The sequence below is a fragment of the Sciurus carolinensis genome, chromosome 1, assembly GCF_902686445.1.
Source record: "Sciurus carolinensis chromosome 1, mSciCar1.2, whole genome shotgun sequence".
In the NCBI taxonomy this organism is placed as follows: domain Eukaryota; kingdom Metazoa; phylum Chordata; class Mammalia; order Rodentia; family Sciuridae; genus Sciurus; species Sciurus carolinensis.
The window spans coordinates 108851824-108868984 of NC_062213.1; the positions used below are offsets into that span (position 1 = coordinate 108851824).

General features: G+C 37.3%; 2 protein-coding genes across 12 annotated transcripts in view; one reads left to right on the top strand and one right to left on the bottom strand.

The window, feature by feature from the left end:
- Capza1 (capping actin protein of muscle Z-line subunit alpha 1) overlaps positions 1-10592 on the bottom strand; it is a 46620-nt gene extending 36028 nt beyond the window's left edge. Inside the window, exon 1 of the mRNA XM_047557034.1 lies at positions 9978-10592. Within this exon, the coding sequence (XP_047412990.1) occupies positions 9978-10016 (39 nt within the window). The 5' untranslated portion in view covers positions 10017-10592. The remainder of the gene's footprint in view (positions 1-9977) is intronic.
- Positions 10593-10710: 118 nt separating this feature from the next.
- The window catches only part of St7l (suppression of tumorigenicity 7 like), a 214677-nt gene continuing 208226 nt past the window's right edge, over positions 10711-17161 (top strand). For 9 of the 11 annotated variants that reach the window (XR_007109290.1, XM_047557026.1, XM_047557024.1 and 6 more), the window contains exons 1-2: positions 10711-10926; positions 13165-13247. Coding sequence is in view for 9 of the 11 variants with exons in the window: in XM_047557026.1 (XP_047412982.1) it covers positions 10722-10926; positions 13165-13247 (288 nt within the window). In the remaining 2 variants the exon portion in view is untranslated. Of the gene's footprint in view, positions 10927-11007; positions 11027-13164; positions 13248-17161 lie in introns of those variants that run through there. The other 2 variants (XM_047557031.1, XM_047557029.1) reach the window with 2 other exon arrangements.

Sequence of the window (17161 nt, forward strand, 5' to 3'; positions counted from 1 at the left end):
GGCACTGAGGTGAGTAGTAAGACAGGGACAAAAAGGAGAACAGTCAAAGAAGTAAGCCAACAAATTCCCTTTTGCTTGAAATCATTGGTTCTGAACCCTGGCTACACATTAGACTGACTTGGGGAGATTTAAATGAACTGATCCCTGGGTTCTATCTGCAGAGATTTGATGTAATACATCTCTTAACAAGCAGAGGACTCATTAGTAGGGCTTGGGCACTGAGATTTTTTTCTTTTTTTCTCTTTTTGACAGACCTCACTAAGTTGCTGAGGCTGGTCTTGAACTTGCAACCCTCCTGCTTCAGCCTCCCAAGTCACTGGGATTACAGGCATGTGGACACGAAGATTTTTAAAGACTTCCTTGGGTGATTCTAACATGCTGTCAAGATTGAAAGCCACTACCTTCAGTTAATATAGAGCATAAATCATCATGGTGGACACAAGAAACACTGTCAGTACCTTGGTTTTCCAAATTCTGCATACTTTATAAGAGTAAGCAAAATAATTTACACAAATAATAGTCCTCAATGAGGATGTGTCAGTTTGATGAGAGGGCACACACCTGTAATCCCAGCAGCTTGGGAGGCTGAGGCAGGAAGAACTCAAGTTCAAAGCCAGCCTCGACAACAGTGAGGTGCTAAGCAACTCAGTGAGACCCTATCTCTAAATAAAATACAAAAGAGGGCTGGGGATGTGGCTCAGTAGTCGAGTGCCCCTGAGTTCAATCTCTGGTACAAAAAAAAAAAAAAAAAAAAAAAAAAGGTGTCAATTATTTAAAAATAACTACAATCAAAACTGCCAAATCAGTAGTACAGACAATATATGGCACAGAAATTATGAGGAAGGAGATGGTAAGGGCCGGGTTAGTGAAAGAACAGTTATAAGGAAGTCAGGCACAGTGGTGCACACCTGTAATCCCAACACTCAGGAGGCTGAGGCAGGAGGATGGAAGGTTGAGGCCAGTCCCAACAACCTGGCAAGGTGGTAAGTAATTTAGAGAGACCTCAGTTCAAAATAAAAAATAAAAAGGGCTGTGGGTGGGATTGATGGTAAAGCACCCTTGGGTTCAATCTCTAATACCAAAAACCAAAACAATATAAAAATGAAACAGAACACTACAAGGAAGAGGAAGGCAGAATCTAAGCTGTACTCTGCAAAGTGCTTTAGATACTTCCAGGGGCCATTACAAGAGAGTGAAATAGTAAAAACCAAAAAGGTGAGAAAATGAGTAGCAAGAACAAAAAAGAGGGGAAAACACTTTTTTTTAAAAAAGCAGAGCAGTTTGGGTGATCAGAGAATTTATTATGATATAATAAAAGAGAAGGGCAGATGAGTCAGATGGCAGTAGTAAGCTAATATCAAACCTGGTTTTATTCTGTAGGTTATGGAAACCTGCTGAAGCTTTCTGACTAAAAGATCCATTAATAAAAATTAATCTGTCAGTTAATAAGGAAGTGCTGGCATTGCATTACAGTTTCGCAAAATCTGGAAATCAGTTCTCTGAAAGTTAACTAATGAAAAATCAAGACAAGCAAGACAACAAATCAAAGCAAGATTCATTCACTTATTCATTTGATATCTAGGCCTACTATGTTTAGGACTACTATGTTGTAGCATGCTGTCCTCATGGAGCTTACATCCTAGTGGGTGGAGAAACAGGTAACAGTAAATAACTCAAATACATAATACGTTAGTGAATAATAAGTGCAAAAGAAGGGTCTGGAGTTGTGGTTCAGTGGTAAAGCACTTGCCTAGCACCACATATAAATAAATGAATAAAAGAAAGGTCTATCAACATCTTAAAAAATGTAAAAGAATAAAAGATAAGGCAAGTGGGATATAACATGTTAGATATGGAACTGGATAGGATAACCAGGTAAGCCTTCACTGAGGAGGTTTCAAGTTAAATAACTGAATGAAGTAAGGGATACAGAAGAAAGAGAACTCCAGAGAAAAGAAAAAATAAGGTGAAAATGGATGGATGAAACAGTATCAGGGTATCAGAAAAGGTAGGAGAACTCAAGAAAAGTGGTAAAGAGGTAAAAATCCCAAAACAGATGGGCACGGTGGTATACTACTGTAATTTCAGCTACTCAGGAGGGTAAGGCAGAATGACCCTAAATTTAAGACCAGTGTGGGCAACTTAAGACCCTGTCTCAAAATAAAAATAATAAAAAAGGGTTAGGGATGTGGCTCAGTGGTAGAGGTCCTGGGTTCAATTCTCAGGGTAGGGGTGGGGATTTCACAGAATAAGAACTTTTTTTAAATTTGTTTTTAGTTGTAGATGGACACAATACCTTTATTTTATTTATTTATTTTTATGTGGTGCTGAGGATCTAACCCAGTGCCTGACACGTGCTAGGCCAGCACTCTACCATTGAACCACAACCCCAGCCTCAGAGTAAGAACTTTTATTCTGAAGAAGATGGGAAGCTACTGGAGGGCTGTGAGCAGCAGTGACATATTCTGGTCTACATTCTAACCAGATCACTTTGGGTGATTTCCTGAGAACAGAATACTGAGAGGAAGGGTTGGAACAGGAGTGGGGGCAGGGAGCAATGGTAAAAACAGGGAATCAGAGAAGACTTTGTAATAATACAGATTAGACTGTAGTGGCTTCTTCCAGAGTGGTTAGATTAAAGATGTGGTGAAAAACAGTCAAATTTAGTTTTATTTTAAAGGTGGAGCAGGATATGCTAATTAGACCCTACATAGAGTGAGAGAAAGAGCAATCAAAAATAATACCAAAATTTTGACTTGAGCAACTGAGCTGGGCAAGAGGAATGCAAATTTGAAGCTAGCCCAAGAAACTTAATAGACCCTGTCTCCAAAAAAAAAAGCTGGGGATGTGACTTAGTGATTGAGAGCCCCTGCCTGGGTTCAATCCCTGGTACCAAAAAACAAAAACAAACAAAAAAACCCCAACTAAGTTAATCCAGTAATAATTATAATGCAGTTATGTCCTGAGAACTTCAATATTTTATTATCTATGAAAGCATTCATGTTACTACACCATTAACTTGGTTGCTGTTTAAGACTGTCATTATATCAACAGAACTGCTCACTAACAGAAAGTAGTTAAATGTTAAATGTTACCTAGATGCAAAACAAAGAATCCACAAGGCAAAGTTCTCTCATATTTCAATAATCCTACCACTTTTCTTCAGTGCAGTACAGTATTGTTATTTTCTTGCTTATATGCTATACCTTGCTTATATGCTATACTGATACTGTGGTGATATCATATGATTCACTCAACTGAACATTCCAACTCATAAGACGTTGCCCTAAAATACATATGTACAGCTGTGGCAAAGATAAATTTTACATACTGCTCAAAATTCATAATATAGCTGTGAAGAATTTATAGTAAACTAGCTAGAATATAAAAAGGAAGGAGAGATTGAGGCAGAGAGAATAATTAAGAATGTTATTAAAAACAATTCAGATAAGAAAAGATCCTGAATGAAGACAGTAGTAGAAGGAATGTGGACAGGTTAGAGAAATTGTTAAGTGCAAAGCTTATCTTTTTGACTGGATATGCACAGAACAGAAAAGATACAAAAAGAATTGGTAATATTGGCTATCTTTCAGCAGAACTGGGTGGCTGTAGAAGAAGGACGAGAGGGGACTTTTAACTCACACCATTCCCCACCATTTTAAGCATGTGATTATAGTTCTCACATGCATAAAATAAAAACAATAAAAAAATAAAATGAAGGGGATCTGGGGATGTGGCTCAGTAGTAGAGCACTCACCCAGCATGTATGAGGCACTGGGCTTAATTCTCAGCACCACATTTAAAAAAATAAAGATATTGTGTCCATCTAATATAAAAATATTTTTAAAAACATTAACGAAGGGACTGGGGTTGTGGCTCAGTGGTAGAGCACTTGCCTTGCATGTGTGAGGCACTGGGTTCAATCTTCAGCACCACATTAAAAAAATAAAATGAAGGTACTGTGTCCATCTACAACTAAAAAACTAAAAAATAGTTTAAAAAATATTAATGGAGATGGAGGAACAGAATCTAATGACAGGAAGGAAGAATTAACAGGACTGAAATATTGAACGAACATGGGAGGAGAGGCTAAAGGTGAAAAAAAATAACATGAAATGTTCTACACCTCTCTGCAGGAGAATCATAGTGGGATGTATAGAAATGAAGAGTTCCACAGGAAGAGAAAGAAAATATGATGAAAAGAGAATATGAGAGAGGAAGATAGCAGTAAATGGGTATTGAAATTACCATCAAGTTAAAAAATGCCCAAGTGTCATTTGTCTTCACTATCATGAATAAATTCCCCTATTCAGGGTTTTAAATTTTGTGATTCACATAAGGATTTAGTTGTTCTGGGCAAGGAGACGAGAGAAGTTTATACACTGGATAAAAAGAAAAGAGCAAATAATGCCTGCTCCTATAGTATGTATTTTTCTGAACTCTAAAGGAGAAGACTTATAGCAGAAAGAGAAAATACTTTCATTAGTGGCTTGAAAGGCTTCTGGCAAGTATATATACATATTCATTTTGGTACCCACAAGACTGTATCTTTATGGGATCTATCGGGAAAAGGTCCCCAGGGAGGTTGAATGTTCCCAGTAGTGGTATGGCAGGGCACCTGTGATGGGCAGCAGGTGCTTAGGCATAGTGATGCACAAAAAAAAAAAAAAAAAAAAAATCACCCAAAGAATGCACTCATTTCTGAATACAATATCTAGAGATAACCAGAAACAATTTTTTTTTTTTTTGTGGTGCTGGGGATTGAACCCAGGACCTTGTGCTTGTGAGGCAAGTACTCTACCAACTGAGCTATATCCCCAATCTTCCAGAACAATTTGAGGAGGGGTGTTTTACTGGGGGTAAGTAAGGTGTGTGAGCTGGGGAAATATGAAAATTAATGAAGTTGTGATCTCTTTCACATCAATACGCTGTGTCTACACTGTGTTCTTGATGCTGTGCTAAGCACTAGATAAAAAGACGTGGTCCAGTTACCAAAGAACTCGGTCTTGTTATCAGGGAAATGTAGAAAAGCAGACAATGTAAGAATCTCCCGAAACATTTTAATGTTTCAATTTTTAAAAGAGAGATTTCTTTATTAGAGTTTGGAAAAGTTCATTAAACTTTGTTAAGGTGGTTTGATTCAATTCCCCCTACCTCCTTATTTTAGAAAGAGCTGAGGCCCATCCACAGAAGTGATTTTTCTAAAAGCACACATCTAGGTATTTAGATGCACAGCAGGGAGAACCCAAGTCACCTAACACTCTGACTCATTCTTTCTACTACATCACAGCAAATCATTTATAATTCCTTAAAAGGATGCCTCTATTCTGGTTTTTCATTCATGGTACATTAAAAAAAAAAAAAAAAAAAAAAAAAAAAAACAGTGTGGTGAAAAAAGCATGGGTCAGAATCTACAAACTGGGGTCTGAATTTTCTGACTAATTATACAACTTTGTTTAGCATTAAGGCTGATTTTAATAAAATAATGCTCCATAAGAAATTGTGATTTTAAACTTGTACTTTTAAACCTGTACATCAGCTTAGGCTTTGTGCTCCTGACCCTGAATTTTATGAGATTCTGTGAATGCTACTCAGCAAAGCTAACTAAAAAGAAGTGAAAATAAAGAATGTGAGTACTGTGATAAGTGTGGTGGCACAGGCTTGTAATCCCAGCTACTAGGGAGGCTGAGACAGAAGGCCCAAAAGTTCAAGGCCAGTTTGGGTTACTTGGTGAGACCCAGCATCATTAAAAAAATTTAGAGGGCTGGGAACATAGCGCATAGCTCAGTGGTACAGGATTTGCCTAGCATGCACAAGATCAACCCCTAGTACTACAACCCCCCCCCCCAAAAAAAAAAGCCAGAATGAAAATGTCAATGCTAACTGATGACTTGTCATAGCAAATAGCTTTAGGGTTTACTTCATTGTACAAGGGAAGCTAATAAATTGAGTAGGGAATACATAATCAAGGAAACCTAGTCTAAAATTATATTTTCATGAGCTGTATCAGAGTCCTCAATCCCTCATCTATTTATAACATTTTCTACATCTCTACTAAAAACTTTAAGAAAAGTTATTAAAACTGGTATTAGTTGTAGATGGACACAATACCTTTGTGCTGAGGATTGAACCTGGTGCCTCACACATGCTAGGCAAGCACTTTACCAATAAGCCATAACCCCAGTCCTCTACTAATAATTTTGATAAATCTTTCCTAAAAAAAAAAAAAAAGAAAAACTTACAAGAGAAACCATTGTCTAAAAACATATAGATCCACTTCTCAGTTAATTTATTTTTTGAAGTTATATACAAATATTCTACTAGTTAAGCTAAAGGGGAAAAAAACATGCCAATCACACCTTTTTTCAGCCCTAAAATTCTCTTTGCATTTGTTTGAAAATGTTGAATCATGAAATAAAGGAAACACAATGCAAAGAAGTAGTTCTTTCCATGTTTCAAGCTTCCTAATTAGATTAACTTGGTCTTGCTAAACACTTAGAACTAAGTAACTGAAGACTTTAAGTACCTAGAAAAGAGCTCCATCTCAGAAACTGAACTCCAGGGTAAGACTAAAAGCATTTATTTCTACATGTTATTATAGTTTTCACTTTCTGTTTTATTAACACAGCTCATCATGACCATTTCAGGTAACAATACATAAGTTAAAAACCCAACTTCTGGTGGAGCACAGTGGTGCAGGCCTGTATTCTCAGAAGGCTGAGGCAGGAGGATCCCAAGTTGGAGGATAGCCTGGGCAACTCGGGGAGACCCTGTCTAAAAATAAAAAAATAAAAAGAACTGGGGATGTAGCTCAGTGGTAAAGCACCACTGAATTCGATCTCCAGTATCGAAAGAAAGAATGAACAAACCAACTTCCTCTTTTTAAAACTGATAAAAACCTCAGCAGTTAGTTACACGAATGGATGATTTTACTAGCTTTTTTTGTAGAAATGCTTGCAAGGAAATCAGAGACCACCAGCAACAAATTTACCTAAGGATTCACTGCTTTCAGAAAATGTAACAAAGATAAAAGGCAATATTAAAACATATTTGGCATCATGACATAGACGTTTTAAAATAACCCAAACCAAATGCAGTTGAGTCCTAATTAAAAGAGGAGGAGGAAGAAGGGGAGAGGAGAGGGTGGATTTTCAAATTCCTTTAAGAAGAATTCAAAATACAAATTAAGGCTGAGAATGTTTTTTAATTTTTTTTTTTTTTTTTAGTTGTTGATGGACACAATATTTTTATCTATTCAATTATTTTTAATGTGGTGCTAAGGATCAAACCCAGTGCCTCACACATGTGAGGCAAGTGCTCTACCACTGAGCTACAGTCTCAGTCTGATTTAAAACATTAGTTTAGCTGGCGATATAGCTCAGTTGGTAGAGTGCATTCCTCATATGCACAGGTCCTGGGTTCAATCCCCATCACCACACAAAATAAATTAATTAAAATTAAGAAAATTCATTTAATAGTGCCATGGTTTGTGAACATCTTATAGGACAAAAATCTCCTTATTTACTGTTTATGACTTCTAAGGCATTCATATGAACAAGTCCTGTTGGAAAAATACCTTCTCAATTTTTGACTCAGTTAAAAGGTAGTCATGTCTAGAAGAAGAAACAAGGTAGGAGAACTTCACATAATCTCATAAGACAAAGCCCTTCCTTTTCACTCAAGAGATACGAATAGGTTTCACCTCTGAGAACAAGAAACTAACAAAATTTCAGTAACCTCAAATCATATGGATTTTTATAGTTATCTGCTATAACTTAATTATCCATACTAATGAAGACAATGTTATAATCTAAAAAAATCTTTACTAAAGCCAGGAGCCGAAGCACACGCCATTGATCCCAGTCTCTCAGGAGACAGGCAAGGGGATCACACGTTCAAGGTCAACCTCAATAACTTAGTGAGACCCTGTCTCAAAATTTAAAATTTTTAAAAAGGGTTGGGGAAGTGGCTCATTGATTAAGTGCCTGTGGATTTAATCCCCGGTATCAAAAACAACAACAACAAAAAAAAATTTTACTAAATATGAATGAAATTCATCAACACTTTCTGGCATATTTACTTTACCAATTATGGTTTGCTTGTTATGTCATTACTGAAATTAAGCAACAAAACAAGTATGCTAGAAGAGGAAACTGATCCCAGATCTGTTATAAAATCAAAACTATTAATGTTATTGATTAAAACGCTTACTTCCAGACATTTTAATTTGCCCTTTGAATTACATATATATTTTTCCAAGTTTAATTAAAAAGGCATTCCAGCCCAATGTAAAAGACAAAATACTAACAGTATTGGTTAAATGTGTTTCATTTCAACCCAATAACCCTCAAAGTTTATTTTTACCTAAATTCCTTGTGAAATCTTTTGTAACAATATCTTTGCTTAAAATAAGTGGACCATCAGTTGGGTTAGTAAATATGTTATCCCAGGATTTTCAATATAATTAAAATTTATATGCATCATTAACCATTTGCTTTAGAATAAACATTATGGTTTTCTTTCCAGCATTAAGTGCATACATAACAAGTCTGTTTTTTCTAAACCTTTAACACTTATGAGAATCAATTTTCAATAAGAGAAAAACTAATGATTAAGTATTGTTCAATTGCTTTTAAGTTTTGAGTATCTTCTTCAGCATTTCAAAATGGCATGCCATGTGTAGATGTCAAATTCTGTAGAAAGGACTCCTGGATCATAAAGAGTTCCCCTCTTCTATTCCAATCTCTTTCTATTTAAACAACAATAATAAAAGAAACGAGATAGACTACACAACACTCAAGGGTACACACTTTGAAGTAACAGTCACTGTTGAAAACAAAAGACACAATTCTTGTCCTATAGGGAGTTATCTGGTGAGAATATTCTAATTTCTACAAGACCTAAAATGCTTTATTCACTAAAAAATACTGACAAATTGTTAAAAAAAAAAAAGGTGTACAGTTATTAGCAAAATAGTTATTCTACCTCACTTGGGTCCTGCTCTTGTGCTTAAAGACACTTTTAAACAAAAAAGTATATAAATCGCACACTGACAAATCCAACAATAATCAAAGACACCACCATGGGGCATCAAAGAAGGCAGGATGCTTTGTCCAGACTTGATTATGTTAACACTAAGTTTATGTAGTATGTAAAATCTTTCTGGAGTTAAAAAAAAAAAAAAATTCATTGGCTATTCTTGATAGGTTAACAAGGAGCCAAGAACTTTTTTTTTTTTTTTTTTTTTTTTAATTATCCTTAGGAGGATGCAAGATTCAAGGGAGAGTCAATTAGGTGCCGTACACACATGCAAACAATCATGGGACCATCTGCAAAGAGTGGTGTTCAAATTCTGAAGTAAATGCCGGGAGGCTTACACATTTATTGTAGGTTATTCGTTCAGCCGACAGTATATGAGAAAATAAGGGGATATGTAGTGAGAGGTACAATATTTGGGGACCTCTCCCAGTAGAGAAGTCGTGACAGCAAAATCACTTCCTGAGGAAGGAGGAGCAAAAGGGAAGTTAAGAGTCCACCCTGACCAGGAAGTGACTCGCCCTAAACTAGCCCCAAACATACCAAAAAATGGGGGGATGGGGTGAGCCCCAATAGCCTGAGGCGGTAAAATAACTACTGCTTAATACATCGCGACATCACCATCGCCCACTCTCAAAATTACAGAAAAGAGTCCATAGTTACAGTTCAATAAGAGAAAAGTCTCTTCTCTTGCAGGAAGGTCGTTGGGCTGAGCCTCAGGTTGGGGAGGAAGAGAAGAGTTAAGGAATGGGGAACTGGGGCCACCGTGAGGCAGAGGAAAGCCCCTTAAGAGGAAAGCGTCCCGACTGAAAAGAACGTATGCCAGCACCAGAAAAGAACCTTCTTTTTCCTAGGGATACAGCCAGGCTTCCCACCGCAGCCGGGTCGGGTCCCTGTTCCCTGTCGGGGGAGGAGGTAAGAGAGAGAGGCGGACCCCTTACCTTCTCCTCATCCGACACCCGATCCTCGAAGTCGGCCATCTTGGGCTGCTCTGGCCCAGCCCGGCCGCGGGCGCGAGGCAGGCCGGGAAGGAAGCTGAGTGATGGAATCACCGCGGGGGCCGTCGGAAGGACCCGCCCGGAAACGCCGACTGAGAGGGCGCCATATCAGTTACGCGCCGGGGTGACGGCCTCGAGCGCCGGTGCCCCAGGAAGTCGGCTTTGCCTTCAGGGGTTTGAAGTCTATTATCTTTCTCTGAGTTATAGTCGGTTCCCCATTCGTCTGTTGGATGCTGACAGCCTGTTTCCACTGTTCTTGGCGCCTGAGCTCCATTCAAGGAGCACTTGTTACTCCTTTAAATTTTCCTGTACCGGTGATCTCCATGGCAGCCGAGTCCAAAGCGCTAAGAGCTGGTCGGCCCTTGAAAAGACCGGTGGCTTTTCCAACCCCGGGAATAGGGTGAAAGGTGACCCTCATCTTGTATGGAAGCAAAATCACTCCAGCGTAACATCTTGGCCCAGTTCCTCCAGAATAGGTGCCACTATCGGCCCCTTTCCCCCACCCCAAGGAATAGTTAGCCCCAATGTTGGATCCTGCCCGCCACCTTCCAGATCTTCTCGGTCCCGTTCCCCAGGGCTCAGCCTCTACCGAGGCCAACTTCAGGTCCTCCACTATCCCAGGATTCCCGACGCTCGGTTTCCTGCCCTTCTCCCCTCCCAGCTCTCGGCGCCTGCGGGAGCGGCAAGATGGCGGACGGGGACGGCTGGGGTGAAGCCGCGACTGCTGCGGCATCTCCTGCACCTGCTCTCGGCCTGAGCCCGCCGCTGGGCTGGAGGGAGCGGCTGCGGGCTGGGCTAGCTGGGACAGGGGCTTCGTTGTGGTTCGTGGCTGGGCTGGGGCTGCTGTACGCTCTAAGGGTCCCCCTGAGGCTGTGTGAGAACTTGGCAGCGGGTGAGAGGCCCAGAGTTCCCTGGGACGGGCGGGGACCCAGGAGAGGTGTCGGGGGCCAACGCCAAAGGGCAGTCAGGAGGAGACTGGGTTGTGCGATCCAGTGAGTTCTTTTTCTCTTGGGCCGTAATTCCGCAGCTGATTGTCAAACCTGAGTTGCAGCTACCGACTTCTTCCTAGGCGTCTTAAGAACCGCCCTCTCCTGTCCTCGTTTACCCGAGGAAAAACCACCTGACAAGCAGTAAGCTTTAGGTGGTAGGACAGAAGAGAGCATGACTCTCAGACTCGGATGCAGATTTTATATACACTATCACCATTTATAGTCCCTTGAAAATCGTTCCTTTGAGTCTTCTGCTGTCCCGCTAAGAGAGACCCACAGCCAGACAACAAAGGCATGCACACCTGTAATACAGAGATCTCAGAAAATGCCACGGTCTTAGTCTACCATTCTTTTGTTTTAAAGTCGATTTGTTAAGAAATAGTTTTCGTGATATTTTTGTCTCTCTCTTTTTAAGGCTTTATTTTGAGTAGTAAATAGATGAGTAAAGGAAGGATAGCGTGAACTCCACAAACAGCAATGGAGTTGTTTGTTGGTTCTTTCAACGTTTGTAGAGTGCTTGTTATTTAGACTGAACTAAAGATACAAAGACCCGTAAGAAGTAAGAAGCGTTGATCCCCGGTGGCTTCTGCAAATAACTGTTCGTTAGCTGTAAACAGGACCAAGGGGATGGGGCCCAGGGCCTCTTATCATGTTTTTACAGTATTTCTTTTACTCGTGTTCTGAGCAGCAAACTCAGAACAAGATGAAAGTATCCTATTAAGTTATGACTTTGACTAAGAGTATAGTGGTTAATTTTTTCTATAGTGAGGGCAAATGTCTCCTTTGTGAGATAATATTCTGAAATATTTTGGATATTTTAGCAGGTTAGTACAATATAAATTCAGATATCATTGACTCCAAAACAAGCTACAGAACTAATTTGGCATCTGTGTAACCAGTGCATCAAGTGTTTAATGGTAGTTTGTATGTACAGTGAAATGTTTTCCATTGAGCTTATTTATTTTTCTATATATTAACTAGATACACCATTTAGATGAGAATAGTTGACTATTATAGATTTTTATTTCTTTTAAACTACAAAGAAAAAAGAAAATACTCTAAAGATAAAACAAAGTATTTATGAGACGATTGTTTGAAGAATCTGATCCAGGACTTCTGTAAGTCAGGTGCAGAGAGTTCTCAGTTTGTTATTTCTAGTGGTAAGCTATTTTGCTTTTCTAGCTGATTTATCTAGGAACACACTGGTTTATATCTAACCAAAGTAATTAGGGAGTGGTTTTAAACTTCCTTTGTGAAAGTGTGTGTTTAGCTTTTTATCCTTATGGATTTACAGAAGGTCTAGTCTATGACTTAAAAGCACAGTGGTTAAAAAAAACAAAACAACAACAACAAAAACTCAGTGGTAAAGTGTCCCTGGGTTCAGTTGCTGAGACTGGCCTGGAACTTGTGATCCTCCTTTCTCAGCTTCCTGAGTCATTGGGCTCACAGGCAAGCCCCACCATGCCTGGCTAAGTATGAGTCATTCTTAAAAACATTTGGTTGTTTTGTTTTTGATGCTAAGCATTGAACCTAGAGCCTTGTACATGCAAAGCCTTGTTTTGATCTTCTTCTTTTTTAACTAATGAACAGTATAAAATTCTAGCTTTATATGTGTGAATGCATTTTTTAAAGATATAACAGAATGGGAATTTATAGTAGTGATTTTAAAAATTACAACTTTTTCAAGTGAATTTCATACTAGATGTTAAAAGAGTTTCTGACTTAGAATGGTTGGACTTAGGACTTTTCAACTTTACAATGATGGAAAAGCCATAAGGATTTAGTAGAAATTTTGAATTTTGATTTTTTTCCTCAGTTAGTAGTATGCTCTCTCAAATGCTGGGCACTGACAGCTAGCTGCTTTCCTATTGAGGCAATCAGTCTAGAGGATAAACAACCAATACTCCATAGTGTACTGTGTTGCTAAGCTGTGGCATTTGGAAGGTTAGTCAAATCACATGTATTATGGACTTAACAATATTTCAACTTATAGTGAGTTCAATTAGAATACAACCTCATTGTAAATCCAGGAGCATTTGTACACAGCATTTCCCCCCACTCAAAGACACCTGCATATTTGTAACTTAAATACTTAAATTTGTGGTTTTTTTAATTAACTTTGATTTTTTTTCTTTTAACAGTGACAGGATTTCTAAATTCATTGACACCCAAATTCTATGTGGCACTTACAGGAACATCTTCTTTAATATCAGGACTAATATTCGTAAGTACTTCTTATTTTCTCCATTCATGTTTTGATATGTACCTAAAGATCTTTTATATGGTTATAATGATTTTAAATACTTACAAATCAGTGTTTCAAAAATGTGTTTGGTATTTGAAAAAGGTTACGTGGTCAAACAGGTTTGGAAATTGTCAGTATTTCTTGCAAATTAAAGACATTTGTACTACAGTCAGGAAGGTTTGGAATGGTTTACAAATTTAATGTCTGAAGGACCCAGATTAGTACAAAATGAGTGAAATGAGCAGAGTGTAAGAAATTCCTTATTTACTTTGAGAACTGGGAACTCTGCAAAGTGCATATTCTTTCTAAAAGGAGCTAAAGATAATTGTTGTCGTGTAGATCTGTGATTCGTACTACCACATCTTCCAGTTTTTTAAATGATTTTTAAGAGAAACTGGATATACAGATTTTATATAAATCTTTAAATATTTTAATGTTAGCAACTTTGGGTAGATTAAAATTTATCTAGAACTCAGCCTATAGTTATTATAGTCCCCAGTTTTTGATCTGTAAATGATAAAATAATGTTATTCACAGGATTATGAGAACTAAATGAGATAAATATATAAAACTTGTAATATGGTAGTTGACTCAGTGAGCATTTAATCAATTTTGGCTATTCTGGGAAACTTTTACTTTGATTCAACTTTTCCTTTAACAAGGTATAATTTTTTAATTTAAAAATATATTTTTAAATTTTATAATCCCCATTAATATCCCCTGAATCTAGTGTTTTCTAGTATACATTTTGGAAAACTACTGCTACGGATAAAAATCTTCACGTATTATGCCATGTGTGGCCAGTGGATTTTTGTGTTCTTTTTCTTATCTGTAGGTGGTGCTCTCCAGCTTTTGTAGAAATAATAGTGTTTGTATTGGACTTAAAAATAGGGACTAACACTTACTGTTTTGTTAAAGTAAATGTTAGACAACAAAGGGATTTCTCTCTTGATTTAAAAAAATTATGAGAAATTCAGAAAAAAACTATATGGTAATATAAGCCTCACAATTTATTAGTTTATAAGATCCACTTAGTTGAAGTACATTTAGTCATATTTTAGCATACTTAGTCAATAGCATACAAATGGAATCTAAATAAGAAAGTACACTATCTTTTCTTTTTTGGTGGTATTGAGGCAATATTCAATCCACAGGCATTCTACCATTGAGCTCTATCCCTAGCTCTTTTTTAGTTTTAGACAGGGTCACTCTAATTGCCGAGGTTAGCCTCAAACTTGGGATCCTCCGAAGTCATTTTATTACACGCATGTGCCACCATGTCCAGCAAAAATAAACTGTCTTTAAATAGCTGATGTGGGGGAAAGCATTGGTTTTGGAACAGGATCTGATTTTGAGTATTGACTAGCTGATAACTCTGGGCAAGGCACACAAACTAAGTTCTCATTCCCTCATATTTATAAGAGGGGAATATCTTACATTTATATATCTAATTTATAGAAATATGACGTCTAAAACCATTTAAAAAATTTGTTGTTACTCTTTTTGAAATAGGAAATTCAGGTAACATTTTAAAGACTAAACTGTGTCATTACCCTTGTAGTATTGATAGTTTTTTTTTTTTTTTTTTTTTAATTATTAGCAAAGATTGTTGTGTTTGTAAATTCTTTTACTATCTGGACTTATCAAAGATTTACACACATACATTTACATATATACATACATTTACATGTACACTGAGGTATATTTGGGTAGCCATTGACTATAATACTTAGAAACTCTGAAGTCGGACAAACCTGAATAAGAAACCCACTTCTTACTTCCCAGTAGTGGTAACTAGAGCTAGTTGTTTGAATTTGGAATTTGTGTTTTCTTTTCCAAAATGAGTTGTTATGAGAATTAAATGACATGATGCATGTAAAGTACAATGCTTCACTCATGGAAAACTTTGATAAATTTAACAATTATTATTTTCATTGTTTATTTGTGTTAAAAAGTTGATCTAAAAGTTCAGAAAACCTCTAATTCATATTTATTCATAAAAAACTACCTGCATTTCATATAGTGAAGAACAGTTTATTTTTGTTGCCCTTGTGCCCTTAGTTCTTGATGGCATTTATCCAGTTTTTTTCATCCAAGATTTATTCAACATAATCTTGTCTTTTCTGTCACATAAACAGTTTCTGCTTGTATAATTTCTTCTGGTTGTTTCTTCTTTAAGGTTCATCCCACGTCTTTATAAAACATGGTATAAGCCAAACCATGACCATTTGGAGGGAATTAACTGCTTATTAACTAGTAAGAGTAAGCAGAAAGAAAAACCATTTTAAATTGAGCATAAAACATTAGTGGCAGACTAGAAAAAAATGGGAGCACTTTGATTTTCTAGCACTTTCCTTTAAATATTTTAGCGTTTAGTCAGGGGCACAATATATTACAAAACAGCTGCATACATTAGGCACATATGTAACAGCTTTATTATTTACTAAAGCAAAAATCAACATTCCTAGAGATTTGAACACTGGTGTGTGTGTGGGAGAGAGAGAAAGAGAGAGAGAGAGACTCTGTGGTCATAGTATTATAATCTATATAGGTTTCTGTAGATGTGTTCGTTTATTCTTTAAATGAGGTAATACATTTCCTCCACTACATTTAGCAGGAAAATAGTCTGTCAGTTAACTTTTTTTTTTTTTTTTTGGGATATTGGAGAGTGAACCCAGAGTGATCAAGCCCTGAGCTACAATTATAGCTCTTTATTTTTTATTGGGAGACAGGGTCTCATTAAGTTGCTGAGGCTGTCTTTTGAACTTACCATCCTCCTGCCTTATTGAGCCACTGGGATTATAGGTTTTTTTTTTTTTTTTTTGGAGATAGGGTCTTCCTAAATTGCTGAGTCTGACCTTGAACTTGTGATCCTCCCACCTTAGCCTCCTGAGTTGATGGACTTATGAGCATGTGCTACCACACCCAGCTGTCGGTTAACTTTTTAAGGGACATGATCTATAAATTACAGGCAGAAGATTTTGAAGTAATTTTACAGTCAAAACAGAAAATTAGTTGTTCAACTGAAAACCCCTGATTTATTAATATTATAAATACTTGTAGAGGGCCTTTAAAAATATACTCATCCATTCTAGCTGTGAGGATATCATGGTAAGCAGGACAGGTTCTGGTTCTGTGGAATTTGGTCTCGAAGGTAATTATTGATATTGATTCATTTGACAATTTTTATTGAATGCCTGCTGAGTGTCACTGTTTCTAGGCACTGGGCTTACAGCAGTGCATAAAACAAATACCTGTCCTCATTATACTGTGGGGATATATAATAAAAGATAAATAAGTAAAACAAATAGCATGTTCTTACTCTTTTTTTTTTTTTTTTCATGTTCTTACTTTCAGTGGTAAAGGGTAAGGGGAAAAAATGAAGCAGAAAAGGGCCTATAAAGTATTAGTTGAAATTTTAACTGGATTAGCAAGAAAAAGCTTCACTGAATGGTAGGGTTTTGTTTGTTTTGTTTTTGTTTATTTGCTTTTTTTTAAGAACTAAGGGCAATGAGGAAGCTGTCTGTGGTGGGGGGAATTCTGGTTGGAGAATAGCACAATTATTGTGAGATTACTGTGAAAGGAAAATATGAAAATGTCTACTAATTTACAGAGAGCTTTTGGTTCCTTTTATTTATTTATTTTTTTTGGTGTGAGACATTGAACCTACAGGTGCTGAGCTACATCCTCAGTCCTTTTATTTATTTATTTTGAGACAGTCTTGCTAAGTTGCTGAGGGTCTCACTCAGTAGCTGAGGCTGACCTGACTTCTAACTTGCCATCATCTTTTCTCAGCCTCACAAGTCGCTGAGATTAGAGGCATGTTACCACCATGCATAGCAAATAGGTAAATAATTTACAAGTTGAATACTTACTATTTTTAATGCTTTATT